At 41.3% G+C, this 19229-nt stretch overlaps 1 protein-coding gene across 1 annotated transcript in view; it reads left to right on the forward strand.

Annotated features, from left to right (window-relative positions):
- The window catches only part of AGBL1 (ATP/GTP binding protein like 1), a 332766-nt gene that overhangs the window by 93006 nt on the left and 220531 nt on the right, over positions 1-19229 (forward strand). Inside the window, exons 7-12 of the mRNA XM_037393817.1 lie at positions 6526-6734; positions 11511-11676; positions 12655-12728; positions 15469-15585; positions 16270-16871; positions 18774-18857. Of these exons, the coding sequence (XP_037249714.1) occupies positions 6526-6734; positions 11511-11676; positions 12655-12728; positions 15469-15585; positions 16270-16871; positions 18774-18857 (1252 nt within the window). The remainder of the gene's footprint in view (positions 1-6525; positions 6735-11510; positions 11677-12654; positions 12729-15468; positions 15586-16269; positions 16872-18773; positions 18858-19229) is intronic.

Genomic DNA, 19229 nt, shown 5'->3' on the forward strand with positions numbered 1-19229 from the left:
CTAGAGCTGATATCAGAGGCATTTGCTCAGTGGATGTTGAAGGAAAGGGCTAGGGAAACGGGCAGGGCCCTGGTTGCAACACTTGCCTAGTAAAACTGTGATGAGCAATTTAATATACAGGTTGTTGTGACCCCTGATCATGCTTATTTCATCAAGACAATTCTGTGTCCTAGCAGCAGTTATTGCCGACGGCTTTGCCCCTCTCTTTCTATATCTTTTTCTTCCTCTTTTTTGTCATCTTTATCATCTTGCCTTCCCTTTCACCCCAGCCTTTCATCTCTCATTTCCAGCTCTTCCTTCATCATCTTCCATCAACTAAACTTTGTTTAACCTTTCACCTGCTCTGTGGTGTGTGGTCTTTATTTTTGATATATATTTTTTTTTAATCAAAGCATAAGGACTATGTCCTGTGGCTGGCAGGATAAAATAATCAGTGTCATTCCTTTCCTTTTATGCTGGCATCAAGGAGGGGCAAGTAACTCTGAGAAACAGAAAGCGAAGTTCTAGCACATAAGCAGATTATGATTTCTGAAAGGTCTGCGCCCTCTATGTCTGAATTCATAATGCTTTCCAACAGATCTACTGATGCAGGTGTCTCATTTTGTGTCAAAATAGCCCTAAGGTTACACCATGTCGGTTCCTGTAGCCACCAGCACGGTGGCTGTGGTTTGCCTAATATTTCACCAGGCACCCATTTCTCACCATCAGTCTGAGACTTCGTTACCCACCTCTGGATTAAAACTCCATTATCAGCCTGGCCCCAAATCTATCATCACAACTTGCAGGGTGTTGTGATCAGAGTTGAATTTTGCAAATAGTTCCTTTCACAATAATCTAACCCAAGTTCTGTGCCTGTCTGTTCTTCCTGATTATCAGAATGCAAATAGTCTTGATTCCTCATTTTTACATTTATTTCTGAGAAGAGCCACTTTATAGGGTAAAATATGTTTTTGAATGTCCATTATATTTCCTTCCCCCAAACTGCTCTTCATTCATAGATATATTCCAAACTGAAAGTAACTCTGTGCTCCAGAGAAAAAGGTTGGTTTCATCTCCTGGGGCATCGTGGCTTCCCAGTGTTTTGCTCCTCAGGGTGGGTACAATGGAACCAAAGTGTCGAGGAGCTGCTTCCTTCTCTGTTGACCGTCCTTAATAGTGATTGCTTACTGCCTTTGTCTTGGCATAGGCAGTGTTTGTGCCTCCAGTGATGATCCATCTTCAGAAAATTCAGTGGCTGAATTTGAGGAAGTCTTCCAAATTCTAGCATCCTTATTTGAATTCTTTCAAACCACTCTGGTCAGAAAAATCAAGCTGCAAATTTTGTGCAAGTATATTTTTTGTGGATTTCCAGCTTTCTGTTGGGTTACAACCAGAAGATGCTGTGAAACTGAAAAACACAGGAGAAAAAGGAAACCTTTTTGAAAATCAGTTTCCTTCTGGGGTTAGTTTGAAAGATTTGGAAGGGGATGGGTTGCTCTCTCTTGATTTTTACATATAAACAATGTAACAAAGGCAAATTAGACAATAATCACCATGTCACAATACAGTCTGTATGACTGCCACTGAACTAGCCAAAACCTGGAACCAAAACAAATATTTTGGAGTAGAAAGAATGAGCTGTTCTTGTACTGAAGCTGAGCTTGTGGCTGAATCCAGGTTTAGTAGCAAAACCACGGCACTTGTAGCTGTTAGCAAATCCTGCCTGTGTTCTCTGCCTTTGTGACAGTTATTCATCTGTCCTCAAGGCTTAAATAAGTGCCTGGACTCCGTGAAGTTTACACGGCACAAATACAGTTGTCTTCTGCCTTCCAACAAGAGTTGAGCTAATACCAGCTTCTTGCTGGAACTGTAGAGCCCACTGGGTCTGAATTCATTCCAGGACTTGATGGGTAACTACATTTCTCCATAGGGACAACTCTTTTTGTTTCTATAGGGAACCTCCAAGTTTATCTCCAGAAAAAATGACCTCTCAATGACTGAATAAAATAGGTGTTTTCTCTTCACTTTATGAGATATCTCACATCTTTTATTCCCAAGAGGTAATCACTAGAGCAGAGTGGGGAAGTTGGAGATTTTCTTATTCCTTTCACTGCTTAAGGGGCCATAGGGTTAATTTAGCAGAGCGTTCTTATCTCCAAACTGTACTAATGTATGTTCTTGGCATAAAGAATCAGCTGAGTGGCATCAACAAAGAGATTTAAACAGATAGACAAAAAGATGAATATCTCTTTGTTCTGCCTGGTAAGCAGTGCATTGCTCATCATATTTCAGGTTGACTGTAATTCAGTTTTGTGATTAAATAGGCTTCGTGTTTTCCAGTGGTCCCTGTGTTCCTGGCACATGCTTCAAAGGGGACTGGAATGCTGGGAGGGCTTCAGGAATATCCACAGAAACACTAGCAGTCATGAGACTTTATCTACTAGACTAAAACCCCAGCTTTAGAGTCTGTCCTCGTCCCCCAGCACAAAATCAGAACTTGCTCAAACCCGAGGATTTCTTTGTAGTGTGATCCCCTCACTAATTTAGATGCATCTTTAACCATTTGATGCTTCCATGCCTTGGCTGTGCATCCATGTCAAACGGTTCTGGCTAACTGCACGGATTATTCAGGCCAGGTATTCTGTGCTGCCGTGCTTAAACTTTCACTGGTCAGCAGTGCTTCCAGCAAGGCAGAAACGGAGGGTCAGTTCTAGAAGTGTGTGAAACTAAGAAGACATCGAGCACTCCCCTGTCACCTATCCCAGCCTCAGCAGGCAGAATTGAAACCCTTGCAAAGAAAGCCAGAGATGCCAGAATAAGACTAGGAAGACAGGCTGTCACAGAAGAGTCAGAGATCACTCAGATCTGATACAGTAGTTATTTAATCAGTAAATAGGTATGTAAATTATTTAATAAGTACAGATGGATTGGCAGTCAATTACTGTTCACTACACTTAATATGGGATACAAAAACTACATCATAAGCTTACTATACGTATCTTAGTGTTAGGTGCATGCAACAAAATGTCACTTACCAACACGTGAATGTCTGGTGATCAGGTAAGGGGTCCCTCAGTTTTGAGGGGTCACCTGGAGAGGCATCCCTGCTCAAGGGGAGATCATCGCCATGCAACCAGCTGTATGGAAGGAGAGTTCAATAAGCCCTGATGGCTGCAGATATTTATAACATAAAATGGTTGATTTCTAGTCAGACTTTCTCCTGTCAATATAGTTTTGGCTGCTTATCAGCCCAGTTTCCAGCCAAACTATTTTTTTGGTGCTGAGTTCTCACTAATAGCCTCAGACAACAGGATTAACTCCAGTTAGGTGTGCTTGCTGAGCGCCTGCCTGGACCAAAGCTCCGTTAGTTCAAACAAGAGAGCATCTGCCACACTGACCATGCAGGAATCGCAATAGGCAGCACCACCCCTGGGCACTGCTGAAAGCTGTGTGGAGGGAGAACTTCCATTTCCACTGGGCACATCCAGGGATGAGGAAAGGGACTAACAAAAGAATAACAGCGAAAAGGTCAAAAGACATAGGACACTTTCCCACTTACCACACAGATCATGCATACTCACTCCAGGAGGAGTGGGTTCTTGCTGCCTACAAATCTGTGCAGTGCTGCTCGTACCTGTATGATTCATTTCCACCATCTGTATTTGTGCCAAAATATAGATAGATACCCATGCAAGTGCATCCCTAGATGGAGAGACCAACAGACACAGACAGGTGGGGAGGCCTCCTTTTTCCATTCTGCCTTCTGGAGATCTTGGCATACTCCCTCCTTCATTTATTCCCTAATTTATTGACTATACAACTGAAAAAAATGGAAGAAAAAACCAAGAAAAACACTGACAACACAGGAGAGCAGGGGAGAATCAATGAAATGAGACAGGACAAACAAAACAAATGGTTTTTTTGCCCCTTCAGCAAGTAATTATCATTGCTTCTGATCAAAGTGCTGAGGAAACTATAGTCCTGCCTCTTCCATCTCCTCACAGAACAGGCTATCTCAGCTTCACTTTTTAAAGCAACTGTTCTGATCTTAAAGGTGATAAGTATTCCAGAAAACATGAAGGGAAACACAGCGAAGTTATTTTGCTCAGCTTCCTCCATGCTTTTCACCCAGCGATTAAAAACTGGAGCCTGGGACAGTTGTGTGCTCTGGTCCCTATGGAGCTGGGATCCAAACACGGAAGCCTGTCCTGAAAGACATGAGGAAAACTTCACAAACACATTTTATGAGGAGATTTTTATTATTTTTTTTTTAAATTAAATTCCCCGAGAAGCTCTACCTATAGTGCTTTTCCAGGACAAGGGAAATACCCTTGTCCTATCAACACTGATGCAGAAAGCTTAGGCTTCAGGCACTGGATGCTGGGGGCTGTAAATCCCTAGATCTAGTCCAATTTTGTCTGCCTCTGAACCGTTCAGGGAAGCTTTGAGTCTGATCTAAATTGTCGCTACCTTACAGTCCCTGACTCGCTTCTTCTTGTCATGTTTTATATATTTATTGACTTTTACAGAGCTTTCTGAGTAATTCTTCAAGGAAGATTGACTGATTTAAGGGGTTAGTCATCCTGCAGGTTAGTAAACATGACAGCTGGTTGAGGATTAACAGGAAATCATGAATAAAATCATTGGGGTTGATAAGGGATTCTGAAGCAATTAAAGTTTTCTTGCAGAAAGTCAACTAGAAAAAAGAAACAGAGTGAAGGTCAAAGGAGAAGGATGACCTCCTGCATACTGACAACCGCTGAGCCCTCAAATACAAGTGTACTGGTAGAGTTAGTGTGAGATGGTTAACAACAAGGGGTTAAGGTGCTACAAAGAACTGCAGGCCAAGGTATAGGAGACCAGGCAGATCTGTGAGACCAGCAGGTTGGTGCAAAAACATCTCAACAGGGTAGCGTGAAGGTGCGGAGCAGGATTAAAAAGAGATGGTAAACTGCTCTGGAGGTGCTGTTTATTGCCTGCCCTGTGGTGCCAATGGTAGAGAAAACTGCAGGACAAGACTAGGTAGCAGAACTACCCTCCAGTGCCTTCTCCAGGTAAGGGTTTGCTCATATACGGCAGCAAGCAGGCTGAGATGACTTCAGACAACTTCCTTCCACTTTCCAGTACCTCCATCTACTTCATCCCTGGGACTGAGGCTTGCTGCCTACTAGCTGCTTCCTGATTATTCGCTCCCTGCCTTCACTTGTTACTGGTTTGCTTAATGCAGCATCTTTCTGTTCTCTCTCTTAACCTCTAGCTGCTTCTCCTGTCCTGTTAATCCCCACTGATGACTTTAACATTCCAGGTGTGAGAGGCTCTGGCACTTTGTTTAATGAACTGGAAATGAATTGGAGCCTACTGGCTCTGGAGATCCCATACCAAGAGCCATCTGTTGTGAGCTGCAAATGCTGATTGGTATTCAGGGAGCTGAGCTCCAGTCTTACGTATGCTACCTGGCCCCTTGGTTGACTACTGAGCTCCTGACAGCTTCTAATGTGTGTCACAGCAAGGAATGTCAGGACCAGTCAGGAAAATATGTTTAGGCAGGGTTAGGCTGAAGGGAGGGAGCCTAGAGTCTGGTATGGCTTCATGTTTGTCCTGTGGAGCAGGGCAAGGAACCCAGTGAGTGAAGGGATGTGTTTTAAAATACTCCGCAGAATTTGTGTTTTATCACAAGTTTTATAGTCTTTTCCTTTTAGCCTGATATCCTGGAGATACATGATTAAGGGAACTTTGCAGCTTTCCTTTCATATTTTTATAAAGCTTGTTTTTTGAAAAAGTATATTCTTTGTTTTCTTGCCCATGCAGTAAAGCCTTTTAAACATTACTTGAATGTGACCTTTAAAATCTCAGAGCCAGAAAGCAACAAAAAAGGAGCCTAAACTGCTGTTGCTTATGTTGGTTGTGTTTTGTTAATTTTTAAATACTGCGAGTTTCTAGAATGATTTGATTCATGTCTTTCATTATACAGGTATATGTGGTAATACATTTAGAAGTTAAAAATAATTTCACTGGCTGTGACAGAATTATACAGCTAAAAGGTTTCTGGATTTGTTGATCTCAGCAAGGTGTTCTCTTGAGACTGAAGTATAGCGGTATGTGAAGATTATATGACCTGCTGTCAACTAATCTCAGTGGTTTTTAGCTTTTGTCACTCCTCAGGAACTCTTACGGTGCTGCACTTGAAACCAAGTTTATTAGCACTTGGAAGGAGATACAGGCTCTGCCCTTTCCCCACCCATGGTCTGATTCATCTGGAGGGTTCTGGAGCATCCATTTCCACCTGGACAGGAGAGATACAGCTTCATGTTTTTTAATGTATAATTCTAAGAGCCTAGCTCATCCTTAGGAAATAACAACATCCTAAACTGTCAAAAAAGAAAAAAAAAAAAACCCAACAACTTTTTTTTTTTTTTTTAAACTGAGACCATTAAGCAAGAATGAGCAGGTGTTACAGTCTGAGTTTGAGCTCCGAGTAGCCATGTGGTTATCAAACAGCGTGAGTAGCGGAAAGAGTTTAATTCAGCCTTTTCCCTTCATTTCTAGAGTCTAACAGCCGACGGGCAGTGAACAGAGGCTACCTGGGTGGACTGCTGAGACTGTATCAAGACTGGCATCACAATGATGTCTCCAACAACTACATTTATATTCGTAGGGGTCTTCTGCTCTGCCTAAAGCACATCACCGACATCCAGCTGGGCAGAGAGACTTTCCTTGGCTCCCGGGGTATGGAGATTCTCTTTACAAGCGTACAGGTAAATGGTGCTTTTGTGCTTAAGTGAGATGGGTTGGTGGTTAGTGCTGGGTCCTACCTCACAGCGCAGGAAATTCCACAGTTTTATCCTGAATTTAAATAACATACAAATGAAAAAAAAACTGATATTGTTAAAATAAAAAGTATGGACTTTTTCCCAGCTAGTGCTACAGAAAAGCTGAAATGTTTATATTTAAAACTAATTTTAATTCTTTCTGAGCTTCATGAAAAATGTAGTTCAGGCTTTTTAATGCTTGTTTTCCCCACCCCTGTGGATCTTACTGTTGCTTGGACTTCATCTGACAGCAGTGCAGTATCTCCACAGAAGAGTTGCTTAGGTGTTTCATGAGGTGTTTTCTTTCGAGTATCCGGATGGATAGTTCCACCCAATCAGTCTTTCACACAAAAAAGTGTTGACTTAGCCAGGCTTTTGCTATATGAGAAACATCCATCAACTGTTTTTCAGGAAGCCCAGTTTTAATCTTGTGAAACATTAATATGGGTTCACCAAGAAAGATGACATGGTTCTGAGGATGGGATCCCTGTAAGGTATAGAAAGGGCAGGTACAGGACAGCAAGAGTTCCTTCTGGTTCTCTCACCCATGTGCTTCCTTAGGCTTCTTTGGGGAAGTCACTTATGGAGAAACCTTCAGTTCCTGACCCATGTGATTCCACAAGGAGGGCTTCCATTGTCATTCCTCCTGGCCAGTGCATTGTCTCATTCTAGGACCATGACAGACAGAATGAAAAACCTGTCCTCTTCTCCTCCAGAAAATCCATTGCCTTATGATCCAGTGTATTTGCTTCTTCACCTTTCCCATTGCTGTCATGAGCAATTTTCCTGTGACCGAAATATTTCTTACCAGTAGTAAATGGTAGACTTGTAGAATTTTTTCACTTTGTTTTCCTCATGAGGAATTGACTGCTTTTTCAGGTGGGCTGAGGTGGCCAGGACAAGCAGATCTTTCCAGGGAGTATGACCTCTGTTAATGAGAAGTCCCTGGTCTGCAGAAACTTGAGTAGGGTGGATGGCAACAGCTGCTTGAGGGTAGATGTCAGCTCGTTCCCACTCAAGACCCTTCTTCAGCCCATGTAGCTTTCTGAGCTAACATCTCCTGATGGCTCAGCCTGGGAGCAACCCCATGGAAAGTACAAATATGGTGTCACCTTGGGTGAACAAACAGGAAATGACATACGGAGGCTCCAGTAAACACGGAGGACGCTAATCCTTCCAAAGGTTAGAAGTGGAGCGGAAACGACAGCTGCAGGGGCCTCCGGTTTGCTCTGTTCTTCTGCTGTGCACTGCTAGGGACATCTTGGAAGGGGAGTTACCAAGGTTAATAAATTCAAAGCTAGCGTTCCCTCCGTACTACTTTGGGATATCGTGTGTCTCCAAGACATGAAGTGTCGGGGGGAGCCTGGCAGCCCTAGGAGGTCTTATTCATGCTCTTCCCTGCTCTGTTCTGAGGTGGGGGCTGCTGTGGCTCTGAAATCTTCATAATCTTCATAGTAAACAGAAAATGGGAAAGCTATTCTCCTGAGGGGAGCTGCGGGCTGTAGTAAGACAGAGAGAGACAGGGCAGGCAAAACAACTCCTGCCTGGGAAGGCAACGGCTCTTTGTGTGTGCAGACAGTATTTTGGTACCTTTAGGAATTTGCTGGCTGTGGTGGTTAGCCTTGACTGAACTCTAGGCAGCTAATGAGAATTTTAAAGGTTTTAAGAGCTGGCTAGAAAAGTTCTGCTGAAACATTTTAGTTTATATATATATCTATATCTCTGCTGCAATGGAAACAGCTTTGCCAAGATGGGTTTGTTTTAACCTTCAGTGGAACTCCTGTTTACAAAGCTTGTGTAGATTAGTAGTGACCGCTACTTTATTTGAGGATAATTTAGAGATATTTGAGGAGAATTTAGAAATATTTTGAGTGCTGCTCATACCTGGAATGACAAATTATTTTAGATAATTAAATCATTTGTGAAAAGGAAGCACTTTCTGCTCCCATTTCTTCTTCCAAGCTCCGCTTAGCCTTTCATGGCAGTTAAATGGTATACTGATGTTAGCAACTGGCTGGCTTCGTGTGCACTGACAAAGCGCTGCCTGCTCGGAGACAAGAAAACAGGTTTGTACCCACTTTAGAAGATACTGGTGCATTGAACATTATTTTGCTATTTTATCATTTTTCCATCTGACTTTTTAAGCTCATCTGATTTCTTTTCAACCTTCCTGCACTAGGGTCTACTCTCAGATAATATTATCCTATATTCCACTCTATATTTCCCAGGTGTAGCATCCATAAGCATCATCACCTTTTGCCTTACTGTCATATTGAAACCTCCCTTTTTTAATGTATCAGAATATGTGGAGTATTCCAGATTCGCTAGAGAAAAGATTGAGTGTGGAGGCTAAAAAGCAAATCCCCTGAATTTGGGCTAGCTTTACATGGGCTTTCTGAGCTAGGGATTCACTCTTTCCTCATTCACAATATCTCACTACAAAATAAATGGGATAGTTTACACACATACAAAGCAGTCTTCTGTCTGTTTCTCAGATGTCAGTAAAAAAAGGCTTTTCCAATACAGTGGTGGAATGTTTTTTCAGTCATCTGTAAACTCTGTTATCTGGGAATCGACAGCACTTTATGAACAGTAATGAAAACAGTCCCACAAATTCCCTGTAAAGTATCTCAAGGCTTGTTTGCATTTGTAAGTGAATTTGCTGTAAAGAAAAACGTGGCTTTCAAGCAACATCCTTGAATAACTCTATGTGTGGAAGTTCATTGTCTAGATGAACATGCCTTGTTCTTGACTACCTCATTTCACTTGGCAACGAATTAAGATGGCTGGCCCAAGGCAGACACTTATACAGCTCTGTTCACTGTTCTAGTAAAAACAGAACAGTTTCAGTAAACTATAATAGTACTGTTCAAGAATGTTATTCTGTTCCCACATGTAGACAAACTTTCCCTATCTTTCTTGTAATAACAAGCAAACAAAGGCAACCGAACGCCATGTGAATAAATTGAAACACTGGGAATAGAAACTAGTTCTCCATGGTGTTTGCTCTAACCAGAATAAAACTTTCCTTGGAGATGCTTTCAAAATTGTCTTTTCTCTCCCCCTTGTTCCTAACAGCCAGAAATCTAGAAATACGTATTAAGATTCTTGTAGTGAGGCTTGTAAGCATGTCAGCTTTAGATGATTTTTCTAGCCTCCCTACAGGGATCCTTGTTAATCCCACTGACTCTTATAATGCTGTTCAATCATACATGAGAAAACAGAATGAAATCCTGTACAACCAAAACCACCCCAATACAGCCATTTTCATGTTCCTGATTATAATAAAGCACTTTGCTATGTTCTTTGGTCACCTCCCTGGTTCTACTGAATTTTATTATTTTTTTATTGTCTAGCCCAAATCCTAATTATGAGCTGTCAGACAATGGTGCAAAGTCTCTGTTCTGCCTTCTGGGCTGTTATGTTTTATCTGTGCTGAAGGGATGCAAAAATATTAAATAGTATTAGAATATATTGTAATATTCCTCTTTTGCCTTATAGCACATTCATGCTGCTTATTTGACTTCATTCTTGTTCTGATGAGCTAAGTGTCAGTCCCAAGCCACTAAAGATAACATGCTGATAGGCACACGTGAACTTAGGTGGGATGCTACTTTGATCAGTCACCCTCTCTGATGGAGGCTGTGGTACAGATGTGCTTTTTTGGGGGAAAATCTGAAGGCTTGGTCTTCTGAGCATCGCACCTATCGGTTTTAAAAAAAACTTCACCTTTCTGCAGCAGCTGTAATTTGCTTATCCAAACTCCCTGTCTCTGTTATTTTTAAGACATACAGCTACTGTGATCTCCCGGGGGGTCTTAGCTTGTAGTTCTTGGGGTGGTGGGGGGTGGGGGTGGTGGTGTGTTCTCTTTGCAACAAAAGACCAAGGAGTTCACTTACATAGCATGGTAATAAAAATACAAAAATATTCTACATCATCAAAGAACATCTGAGCTCTTGTAACTTCTTACACTTCTATTTCCTACTTTGGATTATAGGAGTAAAAAATGTGGGATACTGCAGGAACTCAGTATTTTATGACTAGGTAATATATAGTGATCTTTCAGACTAATTATTGGGCCAAGTGCTTAGCCATGTAGAATAGAGTACAGCGGGAATGCTCTCTCTGAGTATACATTGTGCACACTGACTACAGTGAAATAATGGTGTTAACTGTGATAGTTTACCTGTGTTGGTTTTAGCATGATAGCTCTGGGTATAGTTGTGCTGAAGATGCAGAAGCACAGATTTTGGCATGTGTTGGCAGCCAAAACATATACATGGGCTCCCTGTAGGACTTTTTAAAATCCATATTAAAGAATATATCTCTTCCGTACTACTGTTGCTTGTGTTAGCTAGGATATTTCAGCTTATGCTGTTATCATGCTTTCCTTCGGTATAACCTGACTGTAATGTCTTAGAGCAGAGCTAGGGGATGCAGTGTCTTCTGCATCACTGCAAGTCCCCTGAGCTCTGTGCTAGCCTGTATTTCTGTAAGCAATGGACTGCAAGAACTTGAGGTCTTGCTGTTCCAGGCATATTTCTTTAATAGTAAAAAGGAGAGAAGAAAGAAAGGAGAAAAAGAAGGGGGGAGGGGAGGAGACTATAGATATAAAGATTTCATATTCCAATCGGAAGAGTGCCTCTGCTCTGAGGGATTGCATGTAATAGGCAGGGCAATTGTCAGAGGCAGTTCTTAACGTTGTTCTCCTTTGGTTCCTAGGACTGTTTATCTTGCAAAAATCTGGATCCTATCGTAAACACTGTGACTCATATTCTGAGAAAGTGCTACCCCAAGGAGCCTCTGCCTGTGGTGACAGTAAGAAGTTCCTATTCCTTCCCTCTTCCTGGGAATGCCAAGGCTGAACCTTCATGTGAGGGATCTGAAGGTAAATGGCTGAAGGGTGAGTTCAGTAGGACAAAAAGGACCGCAACATCAGGATTAAGTGTGGGGTCTCTGTAGGGGACTCTTGACAGCCTAGTCCTGAGGTTTATGGTCAAAATTAATCTGATGGACTACATTGTCACTCGGTAGAAATGAAGCTATTCCCAAGTCTTCTTGAAGCTGGAGATTCTGTTTGGAGAATAAATGAGATAAGATTAAAAGGAGCAAGGAAATGGAAAAAAAAGCCCAAATCCTTCTATTATCCAAAAAATAATGGAACAGAATGGGCATAGCAGAAGCTGGAGATGCCATCACTCTGCAACAACTTAGGGAGAGACAATTGTGCCTGTGTGTGACTGTTTGTGGAGGGAGCACTGCCCTGCAGCTTTTTCAGTAAAGAATTGCAGGAATCCTTTTTCCTTCATAAAATAAAAGCAGATAGCAGTCATGCTGCATGAGTAAAAGATGTGGGCTCTTGCTGAAAAGCAGAACTCGAGCACAGGCAGGATATCCACCCCACAGAAAAGGAGAAACAGCAGACTCCATGATACACACAAGCAATTTCTCTGTCCCTTTCAGTTTCATGTGGAAGATGCTCAAATACAATAATGATGATAGCAGTAAACCACTCTAATCTAGATAATATAGATTAAAAGCGTCCTGTAATATCATTGCAGCCAAGCAGAAAATCTCTGTATTGCTTTGTAATACGAGCTGGATCCATATCACAGTGACATTTGTCATGGTTTTGAAAGGCAGTGCTCCAGTCCAAGAGAAAAGAGCTTTAAAAAGTGGGAGATTTAGTGCCAAATTCATTTATACTAGATTAACAAATGGGATCTGGTTTAATCAGGGTAGTGGTGCATTGTAGTTTGAAGGCATGTGTGGCACACATAGAAGAGATTACGTATAATTCTGTGGAGGGCCTGAGAGGGTTATTAGGTTGAGTGCTCTTGCCTCTACCTGTTTTCTACTTCTGCAGGTGACTATGAAAGTGATGGAGATGAAGAGGCTGAAAAAGACCTGGATAATGAGGATGTGGAGAGTAAGGAGGAAGTAGGTATATGAGCCATAATTTCCTTAATCATCCACATACTGGAAAGTAAAACTTTTCGGTGTCCATTTTGACATCCTGATAAGCTGTCTAAGCAGAGAATGTAGGTGTGCATGTGGTCCCACATAAACACACTTCGTTAATTATAGAAGGATACCTGAAAGAAGGAAAAGAGAAAGCTCTGACTTTCATTGAAGAGAATCCCCTGCATTTAGCTTATTAATTGCCATGCTTGTCACCCAGGACGGTGTGGGTTTGGTGACTTCTCTGTTCCTGCACAGAGGCTGACCAGTGACTATTAGAATCACACGCACCATCAGGGATAAATGATGGATCTTTGATTCCTCTAGGTATAGACCAGAAATGGCACTTAGTAGGGGAAAATTGACTTAGCATCTAGGAAAGACCAACCCTCTTTTTCTTCCCATATCAGAGCATATTTAGGCTGTGCATCCTAAGAAAAAGGCTAGTTCTTTAAAGCCACAGCTGGGGCAGGTGAACCTATATTACTTCTTTATTTGCTGCTGCGCACAGATAAATAATACAATGAATTATTCAATACTTTTCTGACTTCTCCCTTTGCACGCTCCCTGTCATGACCTAACTGGCAAACAAACCCCTACCAGCTGAGGAGGAGAGTGCAAAGGTTTTTTTGTGAAAATGCATGCAAGCTCATACACAAATGTGAAGTAGTGAATGCTGCAATAATTCTTATCCATATAAAGTGGTTTGGGAAGGCAAATTAAAGAAAGTAAGTTGCAAATGCCATCTAATTAGATATGATTGAGACTCTTGTGGAAGGGTATTTTCATTATTTGCCCTGTCTTTTTCTCCTCAAGTGTTAAACTGAAGTTTTTCCAATGGAAAAAAAGGAAGCCTTTTAAAAAAACCCACATTAGCTCAGTGTCCTAACTTGCCCCTGTCTGACTGTTTTTATCTGAATATTAGAGCTCATCAAGATGCTCATTAGGAATAAGGTTCATAGTGAATTTATCTCCTTCTTTAATTAGTTATTCATTCAGAAACAGAGCCTATATGCCTCTGAACTATTTCATTATTCATAAGGATTTACCAAGTAGATGTGAGCAGTTTTTCTTGTGTTTTTGTTTGTTGTTTTTTTTTTTTTTTCCTAAGAGCTTGCTCTGAATGTGAGTTTTAAGCACTATTTGTCTGGTATGCCGGTCATATATCTCCTGTGACAAATCTTTCTAAAGGGAAAGCAAGGAGGGAATGGATAATGAACTTTGTTTATCTTTTTTTTTTTTTTATGAGATACCATTTGCACCATGTTTCTTGATATTTATATGGCTTACAAACATTTTCACAGCTACATAACACATATCTATGCATACTAGTAATATCAACCAAACTGAAACTTGGCTCTACAGTTCCATCAGTAGCTGTTCAGACAGTTCTACCAAAACCAAAATCACCACATCAACCATCTACCCTTCTCAACCCAAATCTTCAGCAAGGTTGAAGCTGCTTATGCATCATTCTTGCGCGCTTAGTGGCAAATCCTTTTAACTGACCTCGTACTCTGGCCCAAAGAGCAGTTCAAACTCCGCTTTGCAATGTAAGTGTGGCTCAGGGTTTGAAATGTCATGGACGCTTTTGCATTCAGGCAATTATTATTTTTTCTTTTGATAACAGCTTCAGAAATTAGTCTATTTATCAGGAGCAAATAACTTTTTTGCTGGCCTTTGATGAAGCATAATTAATAGTGACATGTTGAATTATTTGAATAATGCTGTAGTGTAATGTCCAATAGTCAATGTCATGTCTCCATCCCACCCTCTTGCCCCATATTTTCCTGGTTTCTTATGAAATGCCTGAATGTTTGACAAACTGAACAGTTTGGTTTTGGTTCTTATATCTGCTATGGAGGAGGCTGTATATCAATGCAGAGTTGCCTTTGTGAAAGTTTCAGATAACAGTTCTTATCCCCGATTAGCTGATGGTTGAGACTTAAAAAGCTTTTTTTGATAGAAAAGTATCGGGAAAGTTGGAGACTTTAGAAGATGTATTGGGCAAGAATTTGACAGGGTTTTATAAGCAGCATTTAGTGATGGAAATAAAATATAGGCAATTAGTGCCTGCAAGTTCAGTGATATGGATGTGGGCCTTTCAGTTGATTGGTAGGCACTCAGAGAAACCACGTGGTAGCCTAAATCAAAGGTAGAGGTGTCAAATTTTCTAATTTTGCTGGTGGCCTGTGAGGACAGTTTTGGCTTCAAAATACTTTGAGAATTTTCTTGCTAAGTACACATTTATTTGATTAGTGTTTCTTTGAATCGTAATATTACCGATTACACCTTGACGACCTGTGCCTACTGGTTTATGCAGCATAAGCAAGGGAATGGATGATACGCTCAGAAATAACTAGTAGTTGTTGGTGTTTCTTATTTTGAAACCTCCCAAGCTGAGGTGCTTATAAAAAGGTTCAAGTTTCCATCTTGAGACCTGTTTGAAACCATCTTTTCCTGGTATCTCTACTTAAGTGCTCAAATACCAAAACATCAAATTCCACCTTTTCAGAGTGTAGTTTTTTCCTCTTGTGCCTCTATTTTCCATTCCTAAAATGACTTTAACAGCCTTTATGACTATAAGAAGAACAGTTATAGGACTCATTAAATGAGTTTGATGTCATTAGAAACCAAGGGTATTAAGCAGAATATTGCTTTAACAGTCATCTTGTTGGGCACGTTTAATATAAAATGCGTTCTAATTCTGGTGTTGTAGGATTATGATTTGGAGACAGATGTGAACAAATTGAGGTCGAGGCCAGTGCTTGACCGGCCAGAGGAAGAGCTTGGACAATATGAAGCAATGTGCCCAGAACTTTCCCATGATTTTCAGGTACTGTCACAGTGTGGCTTCCTTTATTTGTGAATATTCAAGAGTTTAAGAAATACTTGAAAGGGGGTACTGACAAGATTGCACTGCCACTGAGTGAAATGCACAGTTTGAATCATTGTTCTATTGCAGTTTGGGACAAGAAATAGAGTATTGCACTTGTTACAAGTCTTGGAATTTAGGAGAGCTAAAAACTGTTTCAAATATGAATCTGGAAAGGACAACTGGCTTAATATAGCTGCTGTACACACAATGCTGTGACAGTTGTTATGACCATAAGTAGCCAAATGGGATTAAATTATACACTTGCATGAAGGCAGGGGTGGAGTTTTGCATGACAGATTGGCCTCCTTTACCCTGCTGTAACATTTACGTTTTTAAAAAATGCCTTGCAAATTATGTTCCCTAATTTGTTAGAACAATCAGTGTTGGTTGGAGATGACTCACCCAAATGACTCAATCTGATCCTTTTAGTTTCTGAGGACTACTGTTGAAGCAGCTTTGTGGATAGAGAAATTCTGGCAGGTGGTCCATGGGCTGATTTTACTCTGGCTGTTTTATCGGATGAGTACAGCTTTGGGAGATTTGAGAAAATATTTTCTCTTTCTTCCCTGAAAGGTTTCCTCTGGAAGGAGGCACAATCTGTCTTTAGTTTCTTTTAATTTGTTCTGCTTTTTAAATTTAAAGGAGCTTGAATCAGAGTCTGAGGAAGAGAAGACCTTGGAGGACAGGACTGAGAGGCTTCCCTCTGCTCTCTGTCATTGCATTCCCAGTGCTACTTCTGCAAAACATCTGAACTACAGATGGAGAAATCAAAGTGTCACAGAGGCAGGACCAGATCCAGGGGAAAAGGACTTCAAAGTCCCACTGCAGAGCTGGACAAAGAAGGAGAAATGCAGATGGGATCAAAACAACGAAAAGAGAGACATTGGAGAAGCAGCCCAAGGTGTAGACTCCTGTGAAGAGGAAGATCCAGCCAGGAGTCATGCGCTTGCTTTGCGTCCTCTCCCAAAAGATGCTGCTTGGTACAAAAATATGTTTTACCCTGACTGTGAGGCCTCAATCAATCCTAGTCCTGGAGGGAGGCTGGAGAGCTCAGACATAGTGACAAATCTTCTGGAGAAACACCAAGGGGATATCCCATTCCACAGCCCTCGCTTCTACGTAGCTAAGGCCAAGTGTGTTAAGTCCATACTGGACTACAAAGACTTGGCCTTCCCCGATTTCTGGGGTCACCAGCCGCCTTCTTACAGCAAGCCCATGCTGGAGCGCAAATATGGGGTTCAAAGGTGATTGTGCTTTAATTACCACAATGGGAGCTCTCTCAGCCTCAAAACTGGTTTATGTAGGTTCTAACTATAACACCTCTGAATGTCTTAAGAAGTTCTAGAACAAATTTTGGGATATCCAATGATTTGCCGCAAGGCCAAACAGCAGGATGGTCTTATTTGGGTTTTCTTCCTGAAGAAAGGGAAATGGTATCCAACTGGATTACAAACAGGATTAGGAATCGGCCAGCCTGTTTCCTATCTCTGACACGGACTTTCTGTGTGTCAGTGGATGAGTTGTGAACTGACTGTGCGTTGCTTTCTATCTCTTAGATTAAGCTGGTAGTGTCTACCCTGGAGTAAGATTTTTTTTTTATGACTTCTGTGAATCCATAAAGACTCCCCTAGCTCATTTTCCAAATTGTTATTGATTAAACTAGTTATTGATGAATGTATCGATGTACCTATGTGTGTGATGGGGCTAAGCTGCTCAAAGCTCTGACATAGACTTACTAGTGGCTTTTTCTTAAAGCAAGCAGACCAAGATCCAGAATGAGCTGCAAATCTGTGACCTTGTTAAGTACAAGTGAGAATAAGTTCATTTTCGAGATGGAGAAGACTTTGCATCCTTCTGGGATATGTTTTTGCCTTCAGTCTTACTCTTAATCCAGCCACCTTTAGTGTTTGCAACATTGGGTCCCATCTGGCTCTTTGAGGAAAAATCCTTTCTGTCCCTTCAGAGCTGTGTGTCTGTGTCAGGTTGCTCTTGGGAATCTCCCCGTCTACCCTTCTGCTGCTGTGTCCCTTCTTACTGTTCCTCTTGCTCTCTGCCTGCTTCAAAAGGTCCTCCAGAATCTTCTCCTCCTTCCCTAGCATGTGTATCTGCTTCTGGGAAGTCTGTTGTGAGTCAGAGAGCAGCAGCAGGGACAAGGTCTGTTCCATGTGTGACTGGTGCAATGACCTGACCTTTCTTTTTGGTGGTATAGGGAATTATTAGCAGGTACCAAAAGAGGCTAGATTCTATGGTAAACTTTAAAGCTGAGCAACGGTAATCAAATGACATTTGTGAAGACCACTAATTTCTGACCTCTAGAGAGATGGTGATTCTTTCTGCAGCAAATATAAAGGCTAAAAATCTTATTTAGAGGCAAAATCACTTGTTAATCTTCTCCTTGCACTGTTGCTCTAAAAGCTTTGCATTTATGACTCTAATAACATGTGTAACTGTACAGCTAAAATGGGAATAATTATATCATGCTTTAGGGCATGACATGATAGCTGCAAAGGTCAGGAAGAAAATCTGGTATTCCACATCTGACTATCTTTAGGGATCAGAGAACTTCAGTTTAATAATGAGTGAAAATTAGCTTGATTTAGAATGAAGATTCACTATGAGACAGACTAATAGGTTTATAAGTTATGGCACGTATTTCCTCACAGAACAAGGGTGGCTGCTTGGGAGACTGACAGTGACTGGGAAGAACTGGGGATAAATAAAACTTGACAGAATACTGTAGAGAATAGAAATTTTACAGAATCAGTCATTTAACCCAAAAGGCATCTTGTTGTAATGGGAATTACAGATGGGAACAGGAGCTTTCTCATGGTTTAAAAAAAAACAACAAACCAACAAAAAACCCAAACCCCCCAACCAACCAAGGAAAAAAAATGACACACACACCCCCAAAAAAAAGACAAACAAAAAGCGAACAAACAAAGAAACAAAAAAACCCCACAAAGCCCCTAACAAATTAAATTCACCTGGAATTAAGTTCACTTGAAATTAGCACAAAGATGTCCTCTTTCTTACCAGTTCTTCAAAAGAATTTCCTAAGCCTCTTCATATTTCTTCTACAAAATCACTCTATACTGAGATTTCTCACAGTGTCATTATAATTTGCCTTTTTTATTATTTTTCCCTAGGGACAAAGTACTAGATGATGTTCGCCGCCTAATCCAGCCAGGTGACATGATAGGCAGAACTGTATTTGATTTAGACGAGCCCAGGTGGGTAACTTAATTTCAGTACTGTAACCAGGGGCATGGTCAGTGCTGGGTTAGGTTGTGAGCTCAGTTTACTTATTCGGCTCTGGTAAAGATATAGAAGAAATAACCTAGGAGGTAAAAGCCCAACAGGAAAAATCTACGGGAGGACTAGATTCCTTGTACGTGGCTCTGGGGAAAGGATTTATTGTGGACGTCACTGGAGCAAGAGAGTCTCAAAACTTTTTTAGACAGAACAAGAAAATCTGTACATCAAAGGGACAGCATGATGTCTCTGGATCTGCCTGCATTGCCTGTGGTGGTTTGGAACAGAAGCATGCAGGCTGATGCTGGGAATTGTGCCTGTGGATCCAGAAGCAGTCTCTCTGCACCCTG

The sequence above is a fragment of the Falco rusticolus genome, chromosome 7, assembly GCF_015220075.1.
Source record: "Falco rusticolus isolate bFalRus1 chromosome 7, bFalRus1.pri, whole genome shotgun sequence".
Lineage (NCBI taxonomy): Eukaryota > Metazoa > Chordata > Aves > Falconiformes > Falconidae > Falco > Falco rusticolus.